Source organism: Orcinus orca, chromosome 6, assembly GCF_937001465.1.
Source record: "Orcinus orca chromosome 6, mOrcOrc1.1, whole genome shotgun sequence".
NCBI lineage: Eukaryota > Metazoa > Chordata > Mammalia > Artiodactyla > Delphinidae > Orcinus > Orcinus orca.
The window spans coordinates 19,556,851-19,579,504 of NC_064564.1; the positions used below are offsets into that span (position 1 = coordinate 19,556,851).

Sequence of the window (22,654 nt, forward strand, 5' to 3'; positions counted from 1 at the left end):
ATGGTTACTTACCTGTTTTAGACAAGAAAGGTTTCTAGCAGTGATTTCAACACAAGAATATGGAAGGAAAGCAACTCAGACAATTTGAATAATAGGAAAGACTCATTCTCCCTTACTCTCTAGCTTCCCAAGTTCATAGGTTGCTATTAAATCCCACCAAATCCTTCCACTGGCATCTGTTTGGCTTTGCAATTTGATTCAGGTTTAGGGTGCATCCCTCTGGGCCTGGCACCAGGCAAGGTGTGGAAGAGGATGTAGCAGAAGAGTGAGATGTGGTCCTGGGGTCCACAATCTAGAGGGGGAGACAAAAGTCACATCCTGGGCTGAAACTGACCAGGATAGGTCAGACAACAGGTTCTGAACCATATCATGTAAAACAGTCCATGAGGACACTCATCCCAAATTACCACAAACCCCAAACAAAACACAGAGACCAAATCCTAAAATGTACCCCCTGTAGGTTAGTACCAGTCTGGGCTGTAACAGAACACACTGTAGTGGTGCTTCTCTGCCTTGGAAAGCAGGAGTTGTGGGATGACAACTCAGCACCACACCCGGGCATTCTGTGTGCACATCAATGCCCATCTACAAGCAACAGCAGCTGGGCCTTTAAAAAAAAGTATCTGGCAGTGTTTATATATATTTTACCCTGAGGATAACATAAAGAAGATATTTAGGGCTTTCCTGGTGGCGCAGTGGTTAAGAATCCGCCTGCCAATGCAGTGGACAGGGATTCGAGCCCTGGTCCGGGAAGATCCCACATGCCGCGGAGCAACTGAGCCTGTGCACCACAACTACTGAGTCCATGCGCCACGACTACTGAAGCCTGTACACCTAGAGCCCGTGCTCCGCAACAAGAGAAGCCACCACAATGAGAAGCCTGCGCACCGCAACGAAGAGTAGCCCCCGCTCACCGCAACTAGAGAAAGCCCGCACGCAGCAACGAAGACCCAATGCAGCCAAAAATAAATAAAAATAAATTTATAAAAAAAAAAGAAGATATTTAATGGGGCCCCAAATTTACTTCAACAGCATGCAAGCTGTTTATGGCAGGATCCAACTGCAGGCCTCAGGTACACCCCCCATGTCTACCTCTCATTTGATCATTTCTTTCTCTCTTTTAAGGGCTGGTTCAAGCCTCACATCTACTCTTCAGTGACGTCTCCAACTGTCTTCCAATTCCATGTCGGAATTATTAGAACAGAAGTAGTTGATTTATATTCCAGGTTTTATATTTAGGTTGCTACGGTTGTTCTGGAAGGTAGAGCAGATGATACTTCTTTGAGCCCCACCATGGTGCTGGCAATCCTGTCACCAGGAAATAATGGTAAAGACCATTCTAAGTATCTAATGATTGTCCCTGTCCTTAACTCACTATTCAGTGAGCACCGGTGAATACTTACTAGCTGCTTTGGAAAGCAAGCGGGTTAATACCTCATGATAGCATCGTTACTGAGTCCAAGCTCGTGCTGTGCACCCCAGGATGGGATGATAAACTGAGAGACAAGTTGTTGAGGCAAGGAATAGCGACTTTACTAGGAAAGCCAGTAGACGGAGAAGATGGGGGACTAGTGTCCCAAAGAACTACCTTCTCCGAATTAGAATTCAGTCTTCTTCTATACTAAAAGGGGAGGGGGTAAAGTCCTGGTTCCAGGCAGACTTTGGTGGGAATGTGCTAGTTTCTTCTTTCTTGTAGTCATTCACTGGTGGGTCTGGTCAGGATGTTTCCTGTGAGCTAAACAAAGGTATTTTAGCTTAATGCTCATTACCTGGGAGACAGAGTTCCCAGAGACGGGCCATTATGCATAATGTAAGCTTATAGGCAACATTCCTTTACTGATTAACTTGTAATAGGATACAAAATTTCTTCCCTGTTACGGCATGACTTGCACCTTAGCCTGTGCTGATTAGATTTTTGTATTTTTTGTTCAAGCCCATGTTCATCAGCAAAAGGATTACAATCAACACAGCCATTATTCCAGATAGTAATTTGTATAGTCGGTGATAATTCCAATCGGATAATATGTGTGCTAAACATCATCTTTGTGAATAACAATTACACAAAAGCACAAACACATCCAAGACATACTGAAAAGCTGAAATCCACATGCTACCTCCTTCTCGGAGAATAATATTAGCAAACCATGAATTTTCTTTTTAGTTACACGTCTGGTCCCAAAGCTAACGGTTTGTGCGTTTGCCTTGTTATAACATCTAGAATTATCAGCTAGTTATATCATGCATATGATACATTACTGCCCAAAAGATACATATTTCTAAGTAGACACCTCCATTCCAGACAGAACTGAACAAATAATTCTTCACCAGGATGGAAGTGAACACATAAGTAAGGGCAATTAACTTGCTAATTCTCTCCTCCTTGCTTAGTATATTAGTCTTTGTGTCCTATATACTAAAGTATACTTCCTTCCTAGATGCATTGAGGGGAGGGCAGTCTGCATTAGTAGAAGTCTGATAGAGAGATTTTAAAACTTACTTTCAAATACGTAAACAAAAGTTGCATATCACCAATATAAAATTAGGCCTTGCCAAGTCTGGTAGGGTATAGTTTTGGCTTTAACCACTAACTTAAAATGATTTTTAATCCAAATATCCAAGAACCGGCCAAGAGAAGCCATCATGGTTTCTGCTTACAATGAATTATCATAAATTATTTACATCTGAAGACATACATTTGAAATGCTTTAGTTTATTCTCATCAGTGGGTAAATAGCATTTGTATAAGCTTCCTGTAGCTGCTCTAACAAATGACCACATATTGGTGACTTAAAACAACCCAGATTGATTCTCTTACTGGAGTTCTGGAGACCAGGAGTCTGAAGTCAGTTTCACTGGACCAAAATCAAAATGTTCACCTGGAGGAGTCCTGGAGGCTTTGGAATGTTTCCTCCAGGTGAGCTCCTGGAGGCTACCCATGTTCGTCTCCTGACCCCTTCCCCCCGCCACGCACACACCCTCTTGCTCCCATCCTCATATCTCCTGCTTCCCCTTTTACCTTCTTGCCTCTGTCTTTAAGGACCCTTGGGATTATATTTAGGGCCACCTGGCTAATCCAGGCTAATCTCCCCATCTCAAGGTCCTTCTCTGATCACACCTGCCAGTCCCTAGTCCCCTATAAAGGAGGATGCATAGGTTCCAGGGATCTCTTTGGGGAGCCATTGTTCAGCCTACCACAGTCCTTACCTCACTTTGTCTATACTGTGATTTATAGGGACCTTCTTTCAGAGGTGGAACAAAGATGGACTTCTGACTATAGAGCCATAATTGCAGTCTGAGCGTCATGCCCTGGTATTGAAGACAGGGCTGGATCGGCAGTGAAAAGACGAGCTTGAATCTCGCTCTGCCACCGCTGCTGTAGGATGGCGGGGGAAGCAACCACGCTGCGAGCTGCGTGTGTTCCTACCCAGATGCCCTGAAGGAAAGGCAGCCTCCAGTTCGGGTCAGTCCCCTCATCTCCAAACCTGGAGGTGCCTCATCCCGGTCACTCCTCCACACTCAAACACCATTTCTTGCTCCTAAGAAAAAGGCTTAGAAATGCCTCATTTGGAGCCTCTCTGCTCTCCGGGCACCCTGCGGTACTCTGGAAATGAAAGGATCAGAAGCAACCGGCTTACTTTTCCTTGAGCGCCCAAGAACTAAGGGGAAACCCACACCAGGCTGACGCTCTCTCGGGCTTTGTCAGATACAAAAGGATGGAGCAGTAGACGCGCCCCCCCATCTACCCGCTCCGGGCCCTCGCTGGGATCATTCTTGAGTGTTAGTCCTATTCTTAATAACAAAGCCATTTTCTTCTAAGGGTCAAACCTTGTGATTTTCTTTTCTGACTTTGCTCCAGCTTTTTTCTGGCATGGCCCTAATCCCTGGGCCTCAGTGTTCCTACCTTCTAATTAAGTGGGGTGCACTCAGGTGATCAGAGATGAGTAGGATTGCGTACTTGCAGCCTTCCGGTGCAACCCGCTCATTTTGCAGGTAAGGAGACCGAGGCTCAGGGAAGGGAAGTGGCTTGGCAGGGGTCAGCCAGGGGTTGTGTGTGAATTTCTCTGTTTTTGTCCTGTCTCCTCAGTAACTCCAGGGCAGGGGCTATGGCTTTCCAGCCTTTTGAGCCCCTCCAGGGGCCCAGGCCCGGACTGGGGTTTGTAGACACTTGCTGATTGGGAGGACTGATGGATGGAACACAGAGCTGGTTGGGGAGAAGTTGTCAAAAGGGAGCCAGACTGCAAAGCTGGCCCTCGTGGGCAGGAGTGGCTGAGGCACGAGTTCTGCGGAGCCGCTCGCCAGCTGGGTGATGGTGTGGACAAGTTTCTTGACTTTTCTAAGCCTCCATTCCTCCAACCAGAAGATGCAGATGATAATTCTTACTCCACGTGGTTGGAAGAGTTAATCAGGTTTAATAAGTTTGATACACTCAATAGATACTAGCTTTTTTTTTTTTTTTTTCTTGCGGTACACGGGCCTCTCACTGCTGTGGCCTCTCCCGTTGCGGAGCACAGGCTCCGGACGTGCATGCTCAGCGGCCATGGGATACTAGCTTATTTTTGTTGCAGTTCTTATCATCATAATTAGGTAGGGGCAAAGGCAGGGTCACTGGGGGGAGGTGCAGAAACAATGCAAATGTAATAGAAAGACGTGGCAAAGCCCAGGGAAAGCCGTCCCTTGCTGCAGCTCCTGAGATTGGGGAGCCTGGCAGGACTGTAGAAAGCTCCGGTGAGTCAGATAGAGAAGGGAGGGGAGTGGGGAGAGATAGAGAACTCCAGGTCCCAGTGCTCAGAAGACCTTAGGCTCATACACCTGTAATTAATCTGGGAGCATCCCCAACCCCGGCACTAAAATGGGTGGGGCCACCCCTCCTTGCTTCCACCCACATCCTTAGCGGCCCATGACCCTCCTAGACAACTCTGACCTGTGTTGACCTGGCTTCACCTGCAAACAGAGGGGTGCAACCCAGGGCAGGGGGTCCCACTCAATGGGATTTCCTCTCCTAGAGATGGATGTTCCCCTGGCAGCCGGGTCCTCCAGCACCCCAGCCTGTCACTCGCTGCCAACTCCACCAAGATGCTTGGGAGAATGGGAGCCACACGGAGGCCCAGCTGGGCTCCATGGAAACAAGACAGGCCAAGCGTACAGCTGGGTGGGCCACTCTACTAGGTGGACATGGAAGGGATGTTGACAAAGCTGGGGGCGGAATTCCTCTCTCACTCTGGAAAATCGGTGGCAGAGAGATGGATTGGTTGCAAGGCACTTTTGAGGAAGGACCCATTCCAAGGACCCATCTTTTTTCCGGGGGCCCTCCTCCCACCTGGCGGCCCGCAGCATTCAGGGATCCCCAGATATGGGAGCAAAATAAGATAACGACTCTACTAGCTTCCGGAAGCTGCTGTGTTGGATGGTGGTGAAGGTGGCAGAAGGGAAATGTGTGTGTGGAGGGGAGAGAGGGAGAGAGACTTTGGGGCAGGGGGAGGAGGGGAGGGCAAGGAGCGGGCTCATTCAGTTTTTGATTCAAAGATGCTGTTTGAGAGACGACTCTGTGTAGGTGCTGCGGTGGGTAAGGAGGCTGCGGAGAGAGGGAGGAGGAGGGAAAATGAGATGGGGAAGGAGGGAAAAGCGCTGGAAAGGGAGGCTCTTTGAAAGACTGTTCAGAGCTGTAGATTCCAGGCAGGTGGGAAGGCAGGCGAGTCTTCCCCCAGAGAAATGAGAAACCCTGTCGGAGCCCCTCCAGTCCTTTTACCCTCCTGGATTCCTTACAGCAATTAAAGGGGCTTTTGCCTGAAAAGCAGCAGCAGCCCATTCCAGTTCCTCCCCCTTAGCAGGTGCTCAGTAGAGAGGAGCAGAATCCTAGGGTGGTTCCAGCCTCAGTTCTCCAAAGGAAGCTGGGTCCGGGTCTGACCGAGTTTTATAGTCTTGAAGCCCAGGGGGAGTGGAGGATCCTGGTTTCCCTTATAGCTCCCTGAGGGCCTGGCCTGGGGCTACCCTAGGACACTGAATGCTTCCAACTCTTGGGGACCACTTCCTAGAGCCTCAGGCGTATAATTTGCACACAGACTCTGCAAAAGTGGCGGATAACACAATCCATTTCAGTCATTTAACAGCAAAATGTCCTTCTCTAAGAAATAGGCAGGGCACGTTTAGGCCTTGCTTCGGCCGTTCTCAGACCCCTGCTAGGAGTCTCGAGGAATTCACTTCAGACAACTCACCTTTATTGCGTATATCCTGTCTGCCAGGCAGTGTGTTTGTTGGGTGCTAGAATACAGTCTATTCCCCATGCTTCAGAGCTCTCACTCTCATAGATGAGAATAAAATCATAATTGTTTTACAGATGAAGAAACTGAAGCCATATGTGCTGTCATTAAAACATCCATTTGTTGGGAATTCCTTGGAGGTCCAGTGGTTAGGATTCGTCACTTCCACTGTAGGGGGCACGGGTTTTATCCCTGGTTGGGGAACTACGATCCCTCAAGCTGTGAAAAAAAATGGGAAACATTCATTTGTTCTCTCCTTCATTCATTTATTCAGAGAGCTTTTATTGAGTCACATGAGGTGCCAGGCCCTGTACTGGGCACTGTAGGCTGATACAGAGAAAAGTCAGGCACATCCTTACCCACGATGCAACACCTACATAGGCAACCACAAATCTATGCAACTTCACGAGTTTATATTTTGGTTGTGCATTGGAGCCTTATGACTTTTATCTATACAGCTTCAATTTCATCATATAAATGCCACTGGGGGAGGGCACTAATGGGAACCTATGATACACACACACACAGGTTACTGAAATTGCTGCGTCACATCTCAGGAAGTTGGGGGAAGAAGGATGCTTGGAGAAGGACATAAAAAAAGAAAGCCAAAAGAAAAAAAAATCGGAGTAAAGGCAAATGTCATAAATGGTTGAAAAATTTCCTTTTAGAATCACTTATTTATGTGGTTTGGGAAACTTGTTTTTTAATAAGCACAATTTGGTTTTGCTTTGTAACTCCAAAAACTCAAAAAAGAATTGAGCGTCAGACAAAACAAACACACACAAAAAGGAAAGCCATCGCCAGCTGAAATAGTGGGGTGGCCCCTGCAGGAGGATGGGAGACAGTATGGCTTAGAGCACAGGCTGGGCGTTCAACCTACATCAAGACGGTGGGTAAGAGCACGAACTGGGAATAGTCAACACTAAGTGGATCTACCATTTAGTAGTTGTATGAGCTTGAGAAAACGGCTTAATCTCTCCAAATCTCCTGATCTGTAAAGTGAGGATAACTGTATGTATCTCTCAAGGTGGTACAGACCTCATTGCAAGGATTCACAGAAAGGCTCTACATAATAGGACTGGTGTGTCGGAGGGACTTGGTAAGATATTATCATCCACCAGCATCACCATCGTTACCAAAAGTGCCCCATGGAGTAGAAGTAGGAGAGGGTGACAGTGATGGAAGTGAGGATTTTTCTGGTTGGAGCAGGCCGGGTAATGAGTGATAGAAGGCCCCCTCCATATCTCTCTGAGCATTTCAAGCAGCCACAGGAGAGACCCACGTCCAGGGCTAGACCTTCAGGGCCCAGGCTGCGTCTGGCTGGGAGGGAGTGTGTTCCATCTGACAACCAGCGACTGGGGCCAGGGAGCCCCTGCTCTGGGGGTGGAGTCCTGGGGCCCTTGAATAAGGACAGCAGATTATCATTCTTGTCTCCACCCAACCCTGGGAGTCTCCCAGAAAGAGATAGGCTCAGCTCATCAGTCTCCCTGCCCTAGAGCAGCTACTTTTTACTTTAAAATAATTATACTTTTTTTCGTTTTTTTTTTTTTACTATTTACACAAATAATAAATGCTTCTATTTGGAAAGCGTATAAAAGTCAAAATAACATTTACAATTACCCTGAGTCTCACCACTGGCAACAATCACCTCCTGTAGTCTAGATAATTTGTGCATTATTTTTGGCCTTGTAAAAAATAATATAGTTGTAATAAGAATATAATTTTAGGGCTTCCCTGGTGGCGCAGTGGTTGAGAGTCCGCCTGCCGATGCAGAGGACACAGGTTTGTGCCCCGATCTGGGAAGATCCCACATGTCACGGAGCGGCTGGGCCCATGAGCCATGGCCGCTGAGCCTGTGCGTCCAGAGCCTGTGCTCCACAACAGGAGAGGCCACAACAGTGAGAGGCCCGTGTACTGCAAAAAAAAAAAAAAAAAAAAAAAAAAAGAACATAATTTTATTCTACTGTCTCGCTGAACATTACTTCATAATCTTTTGTTATTATAGACTTTATACACACAATTTAAAAAGTCTGCCTTTGATTTCAGTTAGATGATGTGTTCTTAACTAATCATTCCTATATTGTTAGACTGTTTCCAATTTTACACTATTATAAAAAACATCACGTTAACATCTTTGTATGCAGTATATTCTGTAATTTAAATTATTTCCTTAGACTGAATACCCAAAATGGAATTCATATCGTTAAAGGGCATAAACATTTATGACTTTTTATGCATATATTAGGTATCTCAAAACGCTTTCTAGTTTTATTCTTCCAGAATATGTAATGTATACTCATATAAAAATGTTAAAATGTAGAGCTAAGTAAAGTGAATGGAAAAAATAATTAATAATCCTAATGTCCAAAATAACCTCTTTTGACAATTTCATATGCTTCCTTCCACATTGTTCTGGGATCATTTTATACATATAAATAATATTTGTCACTTATTGTCACTTATTTCTTCACATCTTTAAGAATCCTTCTAAAACGTAATTTTTCATTACTACAAAATGGCTCATTTTTCAAAACAGCCTATTGTGTCTATATCATAGTCTATATTTTATTGGTGGCTATTGGGAATTTCCCCCCAATGCTTCACTGTTATAAATGACAATAAAGCAGATGCTAAAAGGCCGCTACATTCATGAGAAGGACCCCATCCCAGTGGGAGTCACAGAAGTATAGACTCGAGAGATCTATTGTACCTCAAGAGATTCACTCATCCAGCACCCTGTAACTAGATTCAAAATCACTTAATCCCCATTTTACAGATAAGGTACACTGCATTCAAGAGAATTTGACTGGGTAATACAAGTTCATAGATCTAGTAAGTACCAAAGATAAGAACTAAAACCTAAAAGCCTTGGGTCCAATGCTGCTTCCACATGTGAATCAACTGGACTGTTTTTTATTCTGAAACATTCTTGTTTTCTGCCTATTTGAGATCTAAGTGTACAAGAGATGATAATATGCTAAGGAATGCCTAAAGAGGATTGATCTTTTATTCATATCAGTCTGAGGGAAGGTCTCTACTGGTGTGTCACAGGTCTCTACCCTTGACTCTATCCTGCCCAATGTTTTGATGACGGTGGACAAAGCAGACTTATAAACATTTCAGGTAACATATAATTAATATGCTGAATGACAAAAGCAAGATTCCAAACTCAATGGATCTCAAGGATGGACTAAAACTCCTCCTACTAGGAAGAAGTATGAAGATGTCCTTTCTATCCAAGAAATTAAAAAAAAAAAAAGGACAGAAAAAACTATACCCAGAAAGGAGGAAAAATGACCTAATAGCATGTCTATGAAAAAAAAAATTGAAAATGCAGTTAACTCCCCCCACTTAGTGCTGGTCAACAATGTAATAATACAGGGAACCACCATGTTGCACAATTCCAGGGGGCACTATTTACATGTCCTTCAATGGGACAGCCTTGGATATGGCTGCCCAAGACCTGCAGTGATTTTTGGCTGTATTAATAGAACTGTAGGGTTGTTATTTTTTTTTTTCATGATACGTGTTAAAGGTGATAAGGCAGACTTTATGTAATGGGGACTAATACAGTGGGGTTTTGTAGTGAGGGGGAGAGAGATTGGGCTCAACTCTGAACACAACAAGTGGAGATTTATAGCCAAGGAGCAGGGTCAGAGGATGGAAAATTACTAAGAAGGAACATCAGGGGTAAGGGGGATTCTGGCTAAACCAACTCCACAAAATTTTTGCTAAAGGCAGACCAGGGTGGTAAGATATTGAGTGTGGGGAGATAAGGAATTTGCTCAGAAACCAAGGATGGGGGATTGTCACTAAACTGACACGGCAGAATCCTTGCTAAAACTAGACTAAGCAGAGATGAACACGGAAGCCCACAGGTCAGGGCCTGGTTGAGAAGAGGGTTCAGAGGAGCCAGACTAGAATTAGATCAAGGAGTGAATCTTTGTCAGGGTCCAAAGTAATTATGCTCATATGGGCCTCCAAACGCGGCCATATTTTTAGAGGAATAGTGACCAACTTGAGGGCACTGGGAGAAAGGTGACCTGGATGATAAAAGGTCTGGGAAACATGTCATGATTATCTTTCAAAAGACATTTATTGAGTACATACTATGTGCCCATTGAACAGTACAGACAACAAAAACTAAATTCCTGTCTCAAAGAAATTTACATTGTTGTGAATGTTAAAAAAGACTGAAAATAAGCTAGTATATAAAAAAAATAAGCAAGATAATTATAGTATGATAAACATTGAAAGAAAGGGGGGAGGGTGAAGAGCTGGATATAATCTCAAGAGCAATTAGTGAGGTAGAGGAAAATCAAGAGTTTGGGGTGTCACAGAAACAGAGGGGAAAGGTTGACTTTGTGGAGGCCGCTGGGAGGAAAAGGAAGATGAGAACAGAGAAGTAACCACAAAATTCGGCAAGATGGATGTCATCTGTTACCAGAACACAAGAGCAGCTTTCACCGGAGTGCTGAAAATGGAAACCCACAAGCTTTGCCATGAACAGGGAGCAGAGAATGGAATGATATATACATAGAGTCAAGGAAGGATATGCAGTTGACCCTTGAACAACATGGGTTTGAACTGTGCGGGTCCAATTATACAGGTTACTTTTCAATAGTAAATATTTTCAACAATCCACAGTTGGTTGAATCCAACGTGCATGTGGAACCACAGATATGGAGGAACAGAGGATACCAAGCATGGATCTTAAGTTATACTCAGATTTTTTAATGCAAAGATGGTCCACACCCCTAACCCCCATGTTGTTCAAGGGTCAACTGTATTTTGAAAGATGGGAGGTATTAGGACACAATTATGTGCTGATGGGAAGGATCCAATAGAGGAAGGGAAAGTGATGGTCAGGAGAGAGGGAAGGTTGATAAACTCAGGCATATAATCTTTGAGATGGCCATGGAGATGGGTCCAGAGCACAGGTGGAGGACTTGACCTTTGATTGGAGCAGAGAGATTTAAAATGCTTATGAGGGCAGCATTGTGACTGGAAAGAAAACAGAAGATATGAGTTCAACTCCCGGTAGGTTTGTAGACTTGGTGATGGGAAGATGTCAAATGCTTCCACTTCCCTAACAAAGTATGAGACCAAAGTTGGGTGGACCAGAACGCAGATTTGGGAAGAGAGGAAAGATATGGAATAACTGCCTTGGAAAGTGAGAATTCACGGTGTCTGGGGGAACGTAGCAGGATTGCTGGGCCGAGTAGAGTGCTCATCTGAGGTCTGTGCGAGCCTCAGCCATCGGCTCTGGCTACGTTAAGTAACAAATCTATTGGAAGAATGGAGGGAGTTCACATGGCTGTAGGAAAAGCTGAAGGACCAGAGTACCAGGGACTAGCTTAGCCCTGGGGATCTCTATAGCAGGAATACATGGACGGCAGTTCTAGAATGCAGCAGTTGGGATGAATAAGTTCCATCCCCCCACGTTGAAATTCCAAGGAGAGAGCATCTGATTGGCCAGATGGAGGCAAAGAACAATGATTGAATTGAAAGTGTCACCAAGACCGTATTCCATGAGGGATACTTCATCCAACAAATCTGTGACGTTATTACCCAAAGAAGAGGGAAAGGATCCTGGACAGACAAAAACCAGAGGACTACCATGTGGTCATGAATTCAAGTGAAACCAGTCAGTAGGACTGTGTGTTTTCTCTAGCAACATTCAGCCTCTTTGGGGCAAGCTCGAAGAAAGTGGGCCATTAGGACTGAGCTAAGTAAACATTGTGGGATAGGAGCTTATTATAGTAATTAGACCTTACACAATCATAGGAGGAGCTGGGAAAGAAAAGTCCAAATTTGGAGCTGAAAGATCAGAGAAAAGCCACTAACCGGCTCTGGCACTGGTGAACAAATAGGGATTTGCAGTAATGCTGTAAGCTAGTCACATCCAGCTGCTGCAACAGGATCACAAAGGGCGCTAGGACAGAAGTCCATGCACGGTTGGTGGTTCCCCATGGCTACTGCCTCTGTGAGTTCACACCAAAGTGTCCGGGGTGGGCTTGGGGTCACTGTTGGACGGCAGGGCCAGCAGTTGGGAAGACAGACCCAGAGAGAACCTCCGGCACTTCTGACTCTAAACAACCACCTTCAGGGTGTTATGACTGCTGTTCCCCTCTGCCTCCCCAATCTTACACGACTTTGCTTTTGGCCAACTCGAACCCTGGACTATTCAGAGAAAGGGATTCTGGGAAACACAGTTCCCAGTGTAAATGAATCATCAATATAAAAATACAGCATGATAAGGATAATAGAAAACAAGACAGATAAAGGGATTTAGGGGATTTTGAGGGGCGTGACTATCATGATGGTCCGTAAGACCCAGAATATGCAGATCACATGAACTGGCAGTGAGAAGGTCAAAGACTTTTTGACTGGAGGTACGAGAGGAAGCGAGCAGTAAGGATAAAAGATGATAGAAGGTGGGATATGAATCTGAGGTTTGGGATGTGTTCTGATTCCCGGTGATTAGGAGGTCTCAGGTGGCTGTGGTGTTGGAGACCCATGAGTTGGAAGAATCATTCACGTGGATGCTGAGGTTGCTGAGAGAACGGTGGCCAGGAGGGGACCAAAGAGAAGGTCCACGAGCCTGTAGCTGAAGTCCCAGTGAGTGCGCGGCAGTGACCAGCAGGTTGTCAGGTACAGCAGTTAGGACAGGTGGAGACCGAGCTTCAAAGAACTGAAGAGTTTGAAGTAGAAGGAAGAGAAGCGGTTTTAAAACGGCAACAGAGAGCAAGGAGGGCTCCTAGTCACTTCATGCCCTGAGCTACCTGAAGGGGGGGGGGGAAATCAACTGTCTTCTTTTTTTCTTTTTTAATTTATTTTTATTTTTGGCCGTGTTGTGTCTTCATTGCTGCGCGCAGGCCTTCTCTAGTTGTGGCGAGCGGGGGCTACTCTTAGTTGCGGTGAGTGGGTTTCTCATTGCGGTGGCTTCTCTCCTTGAGCAGCATGGGCTCTAGGCACGTGGGCCTCAGTAGTTGTGGCGCACGGGCTTAGTTGCTCCGCAGCATGTGGGATCTTCCCGGACCAGGGCTCAAACCCGTGTCCCCTGCATTGGCAGGCAGATTCTTAACCACTTTGCCACCAAGGAAGCCCCTCAACTGTCTTCTGAGAGCACTGTGAGTGTTTGGGGGGACCAGGGACCCGAGGGAGCACCAGATTTCACCCAATGAAAGGAGCTGGGAGGTGCATTCAGGGAAGAGGTGAGAATACAGGGGAATGTGCTGACCACTCAACATGTGTTCCTAAAGGGCGCAATGAAATGTCCCCCCAGAAAGGAGAGGTGGGAGGGTGAGTCAGGTTAGGGATTATATTACGACTTTTCAGCTGCAAATGTCAGAGATCCAACTCAAACCAGATTAAGCAGAAGTAAAGAGAATTTATTTGCTCATATACAGGCTTACCTCAGAGATATTACGGATTCCATTCCAGACCACTTCAATAAAGTGAATATTGCAAGTCACATGAATTTTCTGGTTTCCAGGGTGTATAAAAGTTGTGTTGATACAGTATGTAAACTGTATAGTGTACAGTATTTATACACTACTGTAGTCTAAGTGTGCAACAACATTGTCTAAAAAAAAGGTACACACTTTAATTAAAAATACTTTATTACTGGGCTTCCCTGGTGGCACGGTGGTTGAGAGTCCGGCTGCCGATGCAGGGGACACGAGTTCATGCCCCGGTCCGGGAAGATCCCACATGCTGCGGAGCAGCTGGGCCCGTGAGCCATGGCCGCTGAGCCTGTGAGTCCGGAGCCTGTGCTCCGCAACGGGAGAGGCCACAGCAGTGAGAGGCCCGCGTAACGAAAAAAAAAAAACTTTATTACTAAAAAATACTAACCATCATCTGAGTCATCATCTTTTTGCTGGTGGAGGGTCTTGCTTCAATGTTGTTGGCTGCTCACTGATCAGGGTAGTAATTACTGAAGGATGAGGTAGCTGTGACGATTCCTTAAAATAAGACAACAATGAAGTTTGCCACATCAATTGACTCTTCCTTTCACAAACAATTTCTCTGTAGCATGCAATGCTGTTTGATAGCATTTTCCCACAATTCTTTTAAAATTGGAGTCAATCCTCTCAAACCCTGCTGCTGCTTAATCAACTAAGTTTATGTAATATTCTCAGTTCTTTGTTGTCATTTCAACCATCTTCACAGCATCTTCCCCAGGAGGAGATTCCACCTCAAGAAACCACTTTCTTTGCTCATCCATAAGAAGCAACTCCTCATCCATTAGAGTTTTATCCTGAGACTGCAGGAATTCAGTCACATCTTCAGGCTCCACTTCTAATTCTAGTTCTCTTGCTATTTCCACCACAACTGCAGTTACTTCCTCCACTGAAGTCTTGAACCCCTCAAAGTCATCCATGCAGTTTGGAATCAGCATCTTCCAAACTCCTGTTAATGTTGATATTTTGACCTCTTCCCATGAATCATGATGTTCTTAATGGCATCTAGAGTGGCAAATCCTTTCTAGAAGGTTTTCAATTGCCTTTGCCCATATCCATCAGAGGAATCATTATCTATGGCAGCTATAGCCTTACAAAATGTATTTCTTCTTCTTTTTTTTTTTTTTTTTGCGGTACGCGTGCCTCTTACTGCTGTGGCCTCTTCCGTTGCGGAGCACAGGTTCCAGACGCGCAGGCTCAGCGGCCATGGCTCACAGGCCCCGCCGCTCCGCGGCATATGGGATCTTCCCGGACCGGGGCACGAACCCGTGTCCCCTGCATCGGCAGGCGGACTCTCAACCACTGCGCCACCGTGGAAGCCCTCAAAATGTATTTCTTAAATAATAGGACTTGAAAGTCAACATGACTCGTTGATCCACGGGCTGAACAATGAACGTTGTGTTAGCAGGAGTGAACACAACACTAATCTTGTTGTACATCTCCATCAAAGCTCTTGGGTGATGAGGTGCATTGTCAATGAGCAGTAATATTTTTCTGAGCAGTAGGTCTCAACACTGGGCTTAAAGTATTCAGTAAACCATGCTGTAAACAGATATGCTATCATCTAGGCTTTCTGGTTCCATTTAAAGAGCACAGGCAGAGCAGATTTAGCAAGTTTTTTTGGAATGGTAAATGAGCACTGGCTTCAGCTTAAAGTCACCAGCTGCATTAGCCCCTAACAAGAGAGTCAGCCTGTCCTCTGAAGCTTAGAAGCCAGGCACTGACTTCTCCTCTCTAGCTATGAAAGTCCTAGATGACACCTTCTCCCAATATAAGGCTGTTTCATCAACACTGAAAAGCTGTTGTCTAGCATAGCCGCCTTCATGAATGACCTTAGCTAGATCTTCTGGATAACTGGCAGCTTCTACATCAGCTCTTGCAGCTTCACCTTGCACTTCTATGTTATGGAGACGGCTTCTTTCCTTAAACCTGATGAGCCAACCTCTGCTAGATTCAAACTTTTCTTCTGCAGCTTCCTTACTTCTCTCAGCCTTCATCACGTTATAGAGAATTAGGGCCTTGCTCTAGATTAGTCTCTGGCTTAAGTGAATGTCGTGGTTTGTTTAATCTTCTATCCAGACCACTGAAACTTTCTCCATATCAGCAGTAAGGCTGTTTTGCTCTCTTATTAGTATGCTCACTGGAATAGCCCCTTTAATTTCCTTCAAGAACTTTTCCTTTGCATTCACAACTTGGCTGCCTGTTTGGCAGAGAGGCCTAGCTTTTTTCTTATATCGGCTCTCAATATGCCTTCCTCACTATGCTTTCTCATTTCTAGCTTTTTATTTAAAGAGACATGCGACTCCTCCTTTCCCTTCAACACTTAGAGGCCACTGTAGGGTTGCCAATTGGCCTAATTTCATTATAGTTGTGTCTCAGGGAATAGGAAGGCCTGGGCGGTGGGGTGAGAGAGAGGGAAGGAGGGAGAGAAGAAGGAGGAGGAGGAGAAGGAGGAGGAGGAGGGAGAGGGGGAGGGGGAGGGGGAGGAGGAGGGGGAGGGGGAGGAGGAGGGGGGAGGGGGAGGAGGAGGAGAAGAAAGAAGAAGAAGAAGGAGAAGAAGAAGAAGGAGAAGAAGAAGAAGGGCTTCCCTGGTGGCGTAGTGGTTGAGAGTCCGCCTGCCGATGCAGGGGACACGGGTTCGTGCCCTGGTCCGGGAAGATCCCACATGCTGCAGAGCGGCTGCGCCCGTGAGCCGTGGCCGCTGAGCCTGCGCGTCTGGAGCCTGTGCTCCGCAACGGGAGAGGCCACAACAGTGAGAGGCCCACGTACTGCAAAAAAAAAAAAAAAGAAGAAGAAGAAGAAGAAGGAGGAGAAGAAGGAGAAAAAGAAGAAGAAGAGGAAGAAGAAGAAGAAGGAGAAGAGGGAGAAGAAGGAGAAGAAGAGGAAGAGGAAGAAGAAGAAGGAGAAGGAGAAGAAGGAGAAAAAGAAGAAGAAGAGGAAGAAGAAGAAGAAGAGGAAGAGGAAGAAGAAGAAGGAGAAGGAGAAGAAGGAGAAAAAGAAGAAGAAGAGGAAGAAGAAGAAGAAGAGGAAGAGGAAGAAGAAGGAGAAGAAGGAGAAGAGAAGAAAGAGAGATGGGGGAACAGCCAGTCGGTGGAGCAGTCAAAACACACTCAGCATTTATTGACTAGGTTTGCTGTCTTAGGTGAGTGTGGGGCTCCCTTTCCATCTCTCTGCTCCTCTCTCCTCTCTCTTGGCTGTACTCTCATGCAGCCTCTCCCCACCCAACATCAGATGGCTGCCCAACAGCTAGAGGTGGATATGGTCCTCAGTGCCTGCTTCTTCCCTTCCACCCCAGTGAAATCCCAACCTGACCCATCCACTGTGGTTAGTGTGGTGGTCTCTCTAAGTGGCCATGGTCCTGGGTGCACTGCCCACCCCTGGTGGACAGAACCTCACGTTGGCAAGTAATGGAATGGTTCTTCGGAGGAAATTGCGATGCTGTCATCAAGAGCAGGAGGGCAGAGTACCGGCTGGGCAAACATAAGATGTCCACGTTGGGTACATACAGAGCAGGATGGGGATGAGGGTCAGGGCGATGTTGAACAACTGCAGAGGCTGGGATTCTGGATTCTGGTGGTCGCTGAGGAAAACAAGGATATGAGGCATGATGAGGTTGGCACTGATAACTCTTAGAGGAAGTGGGCAATCTTCATGTTCGTCCTGAATACCCAGAGCGCCAGAATGGGGCCTTGGCCATGGCGCCATCTAGTGCTGTGTCACGGCGTAGCGGGGGAAGCCAAGGCACAAGATGGTTTCCCCGTGACGGCTCACTCCTGCAGCACCATATAGTTTGTGGTCTAGGAGACGCAAGGGGTCATTTGCAAATGTCTGAAGGATGTGGGGAAGTTTGGGGAGAAAAAGTTAAGGACCATGTGATTGACAGCGGCTCTTGGCAGTTTGAAGAACCGACCTCTGGAAGAGGGAGGAGACGTAATCTACGCGGCTCCAGAGCAGAATCAGCACCAATGTGTAAAAGCTGGAGGAAAGTTTTGAGCTAATAATTACAAGTAGAACTGTCTAATGAAGAAGTGGTTTTATAAAAGACACGTGCACCCCAATGTTTGTTGCAGCACTATTTACAATAGCCAGGTCACAGAAGCCACCTAAACGCCCATCGACAGACGAACGGATAAAGATGTGGTACATATATACAATGGAATATTACTCAGCCATAAAAAGGAACAAAACTGGGTCATTTGTAGAGATGTGGATGGACCTAGAGACTGTCATACAGAGTGAAGTAAGAAAGAGAAAAACAAATATCGTATATTAATACATATATGTGGAACCTAGAAAAATGGTACAGATGAACTGGTTTGCAAGGCAGAAATAGAGACACAGATGTAGAGAACAAACGTATGGACACCAAGGAGGGAAAGCGGGGCGGGGTGTGTGTGGAGGTGGGATAATTGGGAGATTGGGATTGACATATATACACTAATATGTATAAAATAGATAACTAACAAGAACCTGCTGTATAAAAAATAAATTAAATTTTTTTTAAAAAGTTGTTTTCTTCCAAGGCAGTGAGTTCCCTGTCCCTAAAAGTGTTTAAGCGGTGATTTGAATGCTCCTAGTCAGAGAGATTATATAAGGCCTCCTATTTTGGAGATCTAGCCAGAACATTTTTAAGGTAGCTTCCAGATTTAAACTCTATGACTTGATTCATACTCGGAAGGAAATCATCAAATAGTACAGTGGCTAAATGGTGCCTCTGATACCCTGTCACTTCCCTTTTCTTACTCCTTTTTTCTGTCTCCAGGCACCTCCATCCCATCCCCAGGAACCTGCCGCTCTCATGACACCTCCTGGATTCCCAGGCAGGTCTGCCTTCTAGACACAATGTACCTGCTGCAGAATGAGGCCTCTTCTTTCCCAGCAAAATATCCGGGATCTGACAAACAATGCAGATGTAAACTAGCATGAACGCCAGAATTTGAGAAACGGAGCCCTGTTGGAGGAACTACAAATTTAATTATAGCCAGTCTGTATCATACATTTGGAATCATTTTTCATTTATTAGCTTCTGTGTCCTCTCTTAAATGTGTTTTGGTTAACCTTGTCTCCTGTAATCAGATTGCTAGAATCTACAGGCGGGAGTTTTGCGATATAATCTTCTGAACCCTGGACAAAACTTCATATTTCAGTGATAGGAGGTTCGTGGAGTAAAATCAAGGTGAGTAAACCCTAATCGTGAGCTAGTTTTTTCACTTGCTCACAACGCCTACTGTCTACACCCCAGGCACTGAGATAGCTGAGGGGGTCTTAAGGTGAGTGGGGTTGGCCCCCTGCAAAGTGCCTACTAAGCATTGGGCGCTGTGCTAGACACACTGCATCCTCGTCGCATTGACTCGTAGACACCCCCATCAGGCAGGGATGGCTATTTTCCTTTTACATGTAAGAAAACAGGCCCAGAAAGGACTGTCCAGAAAATGAGAGCCAAAACTTAAACCCAAGTCACTCTGGCTCAGTGTTGTCCATAAACAAATAAAATATGATTACTAAACAAACAGGTTTTCAATTTTCATTTTTCTCTCTGGAGCCCCAGGAACAAAAAGACCATTTTTCAATCTATGATGGGATCCACAGAATAGAGCAAAAACTGCCTAGGTTAGTCCTGGGGGATACTAAAGTGAAATTCAGCGATGCAGGGACAGGAGTGGCTGTGTCTTACCAGGTGGATCTCCGTGAGCGACCCTTTGCAGCCCAGTGATCACCCAGCTCCTCAGAGGAGCCTCAGACCCACCCGGTTCCGGCCCCTCTTCCCGCGCGGCGGCAGTGAGCCACAGCACGGGCGCCATCTAGTGGTGAGTCGGAAGCCTCACTCTAGGGCTCCGAAAAGGCTCTGGGACCAACCTAGCATTAGGATCCCTGTACAGCTCAGATTCCGAGTTCGCTCTAACAGGTGGGTCCAGAACCACCGTAGCATCCCCAAAGAAATTCATTTGCTGCCCGCTTGCCATCAGATGCATATCCCTGAACTCAGAGCCCTCTCTCAGCTCACACCTTCACCTTCCAGGCTTTCTGGAACGAAATTGGAACGCCCTTCTACACCCTCCCTTGTATTTCCATTCATGTTAGTTACAAATGGAGAAAAAAAAAACCTCAGCTAATCCAGTCTTTCAGCTACACACACACACACCCCACCTGTTGGCAGGGTCATTCATCAGAGAGCCTCTCCAGGGGAACTTTTCCTAAACACAAGATCCAGGTGGGGAGAATGCAGCAGCTTGGGAAGGCAAAAGGATGACGACCACCAAGGAAGAAAATGCTGTTTTTGCGAAAGGAATCCCCATAAACAGAGCTTTGAAAACAGGGGCATCCTCAGCAGGCTCTCAAGGCACTGGGCCACCTTCAGGGTCTCCCTCATGTTCCCCTGCCCCTTCACTTTGACTGGTATCCCACCCCTCAGCGCCCCCCCAACAGGACAGGCAGTTGTGCAGAGCCTGGATCTGGACAGGAAGGGAGACTGGCGGTTTCAGTGGTCCAGAGATGCGGGCTTAACCTTGGTGTCGGAGGTGAGGGAGAGGCATCCCAGAGGATTTTCTCTGAGTACCACTGGGTGATGAAGTTCTCCGAGCTCATACTTTCGTACTTGATTCACCCAATTTAATCATTCATTATACAAGTGAATGAATAATGTATATGAGCATATGTAATGTGTATGTATTCTGAATTCATATTCAGAATAACGAATATGTTCTGTGAATGCATATATTTTTAATTTAAAAATATATGTCCATTTTAGATCTCACGGTCAGCAGAATCATCCCTCCCTCCCAAAGTGTCCACCTCTTAATCCCAAAAACCTGTGAATACGTTACCTTTCATCCTTGCATGGCCAAAGAGACTTTACAGATGTGATTAAGGTTAAGGACCTTGGGACTGGGGAGATTCTCCTGGATTATCCAGGCAGGCCCAGTCTAATCACATTAGCTCTTTAAAAGCAGATGGATAACGTGGAAATAATTTTGCCAGTGACATAAGTGTCACAATGGGGATAAGAGTCAAATTTACAGAAAGTGGCTTGTAGCAGAATAAAATCACTATCAACTCTTAAAAGAAAAACAAAAAGCAGAGAACCTTTCCAGCCTACGGTCAGAGAGAGAGAGAGATGACAACGGGAGAAGGACCTGAGAGAGATGTGATGTTGCTGGCTTTAGAGATGGAGAAAGGAGGCCATGCCCGAACCAAGGAATGTGGGCAACCTGTAGAAGGTGGCAAAGGCGAGGAAAAGGATTTTCCCGTAGAGTCTGCAGACAAGGAGGCAGCCCTGTGGATTTTAGCCCAGCAAGGACCATGTCAGACTTCTGCAGAGCTGTAAGATAATCTGCAGTGTTTTAAGCCACTAAATTTATGGGGACTTCTTAGAGGAGAAAGAAAAGCTCATACAGGCCTTTTTTGGGTTTTGAGATCTCAAAGTCTCACTCCGCGTCAAAGCAAGGGCCACCCGGAGCTGTGTTGCCTTTAGAGACTTTTGTTTCAGGACCTGTTGGAAAAGCACCATGTCTATTAATAATCTATTTTATTACTCAGAAACCGAAAGATCTACTCTGTCCCACCAAGTGAGCCTCCGATGAATGTCTTCAGACTCCTCAGCAGAGCTCTGAATTAAGGGGCTCTTGGGGATGGCTTCCGTGCCTCTCATCATTGACTAGGACACACTCTGGAAATAGATACATGAGTACGCACTGTTGAGAGGGCACCAATGGATTGTCTCTACCAGGAAGCATGGTCCCCTTAAGAAATTACTCATTGAATCATGAAGTTATCCAAACCTCCGTAATGCAATCATACTCTTCCTGGGAATTTTTTATTTGAAACTAATTCCAAAGAAGTTAAATAAAATATGCATGAAATTTTTTACAACACAATTGTAACAGTAAAAACAACAACGACAAAGCAAAGAGTCAAAATTCTAATGGAAGGAAACCTTGAATACATTACTATTCCATGCTATCAGGCAACCATTAAAAATTACAATGATTCATGCTATGGAAAATAGGGAAATATCCTTATTATGCTAAATGGAAGCAGCATATTATAGAATGGTGTTCATTCAATGATACTTTATTGACCACAGGCTACGTGTACCAAGCACCAAGTAATTAATGGGAGCCACAGTAGATGTACACTCACTGCTCTTATGGACCGAGGTGTGCCACGACTGCAAAAATGCAAAATGATCTATACACACGGAAGGAGATGTACCCAAAAATGAAGCAATGGTACGGTATGGTAAATATTCTCCTTAACCTTCTTAAATTATGTCTTCAATTATAATCATTATATTAAAGGATAGGCCAGGAAGAAACATAAACCTCTAGACCTAAGTCCCGAAGCAGAGGAAGAATTGCAGCAGGCTCCTGGTTGAGGAAGCAGGGTTGGAATATACTGTTTAGAAACATAACAAGCAACAGCCTGGCAGGTCAGGAGGCCAGGCTCTTCCCCAGCAGGGGAGCAGGAATCCAGCTGTACACACAGGTCCTCTACAGTGAGGTTGGTTCCCGGGGGGCCACATTTGAGCCTGACCTGACACCCTCTGTGTATCTGGGAAATTTTCACTGCACTAGGCTGGGCCCTGAGGGTTGGCGACACCTGTCTCTACCTGTCTCCCCGGTCTCTGAGAGGTTAACTGGGGAAGCAGATGCCGCATTACTCATCATCTTTATGCCACCATCTGTGTCGGGCAAGCCACATCCCCTGGGCCTGCCTCGGTTTCCCTGTGTGAACGAGGAAAGTCAGGGCTTGTTAATTTCTAAAGCGCCTCCTAAAGGCTGCAGCCGTGGGAGCTGTGCTGGACACTAGGCCGAGCGAGCTAAGTCCTAAGAAGGCACAGCCCCGACCACTAGTTTCCTATCCAAAGACACTTTTATGATGGTACCGATATGAAGAAAATGATGATGACTGAACAACTACTGAGCACGTGAC

The 22,654-nt window shown here is 45.7% G+C and overlaps 2 protein-coding genes and 1 long non-coding RNA gene across 11 annotated transcripts in view; 2 read left to right on the forward strand and 1 right to left on the reverse strand.

Moving 5' to 3' along the window:
* LOC117201633 (alpha/beta hydrolase domain-containing protein 17B-like) overlaps positions 1 to 22,654 on the reverse strand; it is a 48,500-nt gene that overhangs the window by 12,710 nt on the left and 13,136 nt on the right. For 3 of the 9 annotated variants that reach the window (XR_007478210.1, XR_007478209.1, XR_007478207.1), the window contains exons 2-4: positions 21,116 to 21,212; positions 14,115 to 17,303; positions 13 to 8,171 (exon numbers count right to left, since the gene is read on the reverse strand). The gene's annotated coding sequence lies outside the window, so the exon portion shown is untranslated. The remainder of the gene's footprint in view (positions 1 to 12; positions 8,172 to 14,114; positions 17,304 to 21,115; positions 21,213 to 22,654) is intronic. The other 6 variants (XR_007478208.1, XR_004483686.2, XR_004483689.2 and 3 more) reach the window with 6 other exon arrangements.
* On the forward strand, positions 16,257 to 18,719 carry LOC117201632 (uncharacterized). The gene is made up of 2 exons (XM_049711686.1): positions 16,257 to 16,865; positions 18,486 to 18,719. Exon 1 carries the CDS (start codon positions 16,389 to 16,391, stop codon positions 16,845 to 16,847), a length of 459 nt encoding a protein of 152 aa, XP_049567643.1. The 5' UTR covers positions 16,257 to 16,388; the 3' UTR covers positions 16,848 to 16,865; positions 18,486 to 18,719.
* On the forward strand, positions 19,325 to 20,797 carry LOC125964884 (uncharacterized). The gene is made up of 2 exons (XR_007478211.1): positions 19,325 to 19,530; positions 20,472 to 20,797. It is a non-coding gene; the product is annotated as an uncharacterized LOC125964884 (long non-coding RNA).

What these genes read in the sequence shown, in the direction of transcription:
- LOC117201632 (XM_049711686.1), top strand. Translation starts at nt 16,389, where the DNA reads ATGCTGCAGAGCGGCTGCGCCCGTGAGCCGTGGCCGCTGAGCCTGCGC.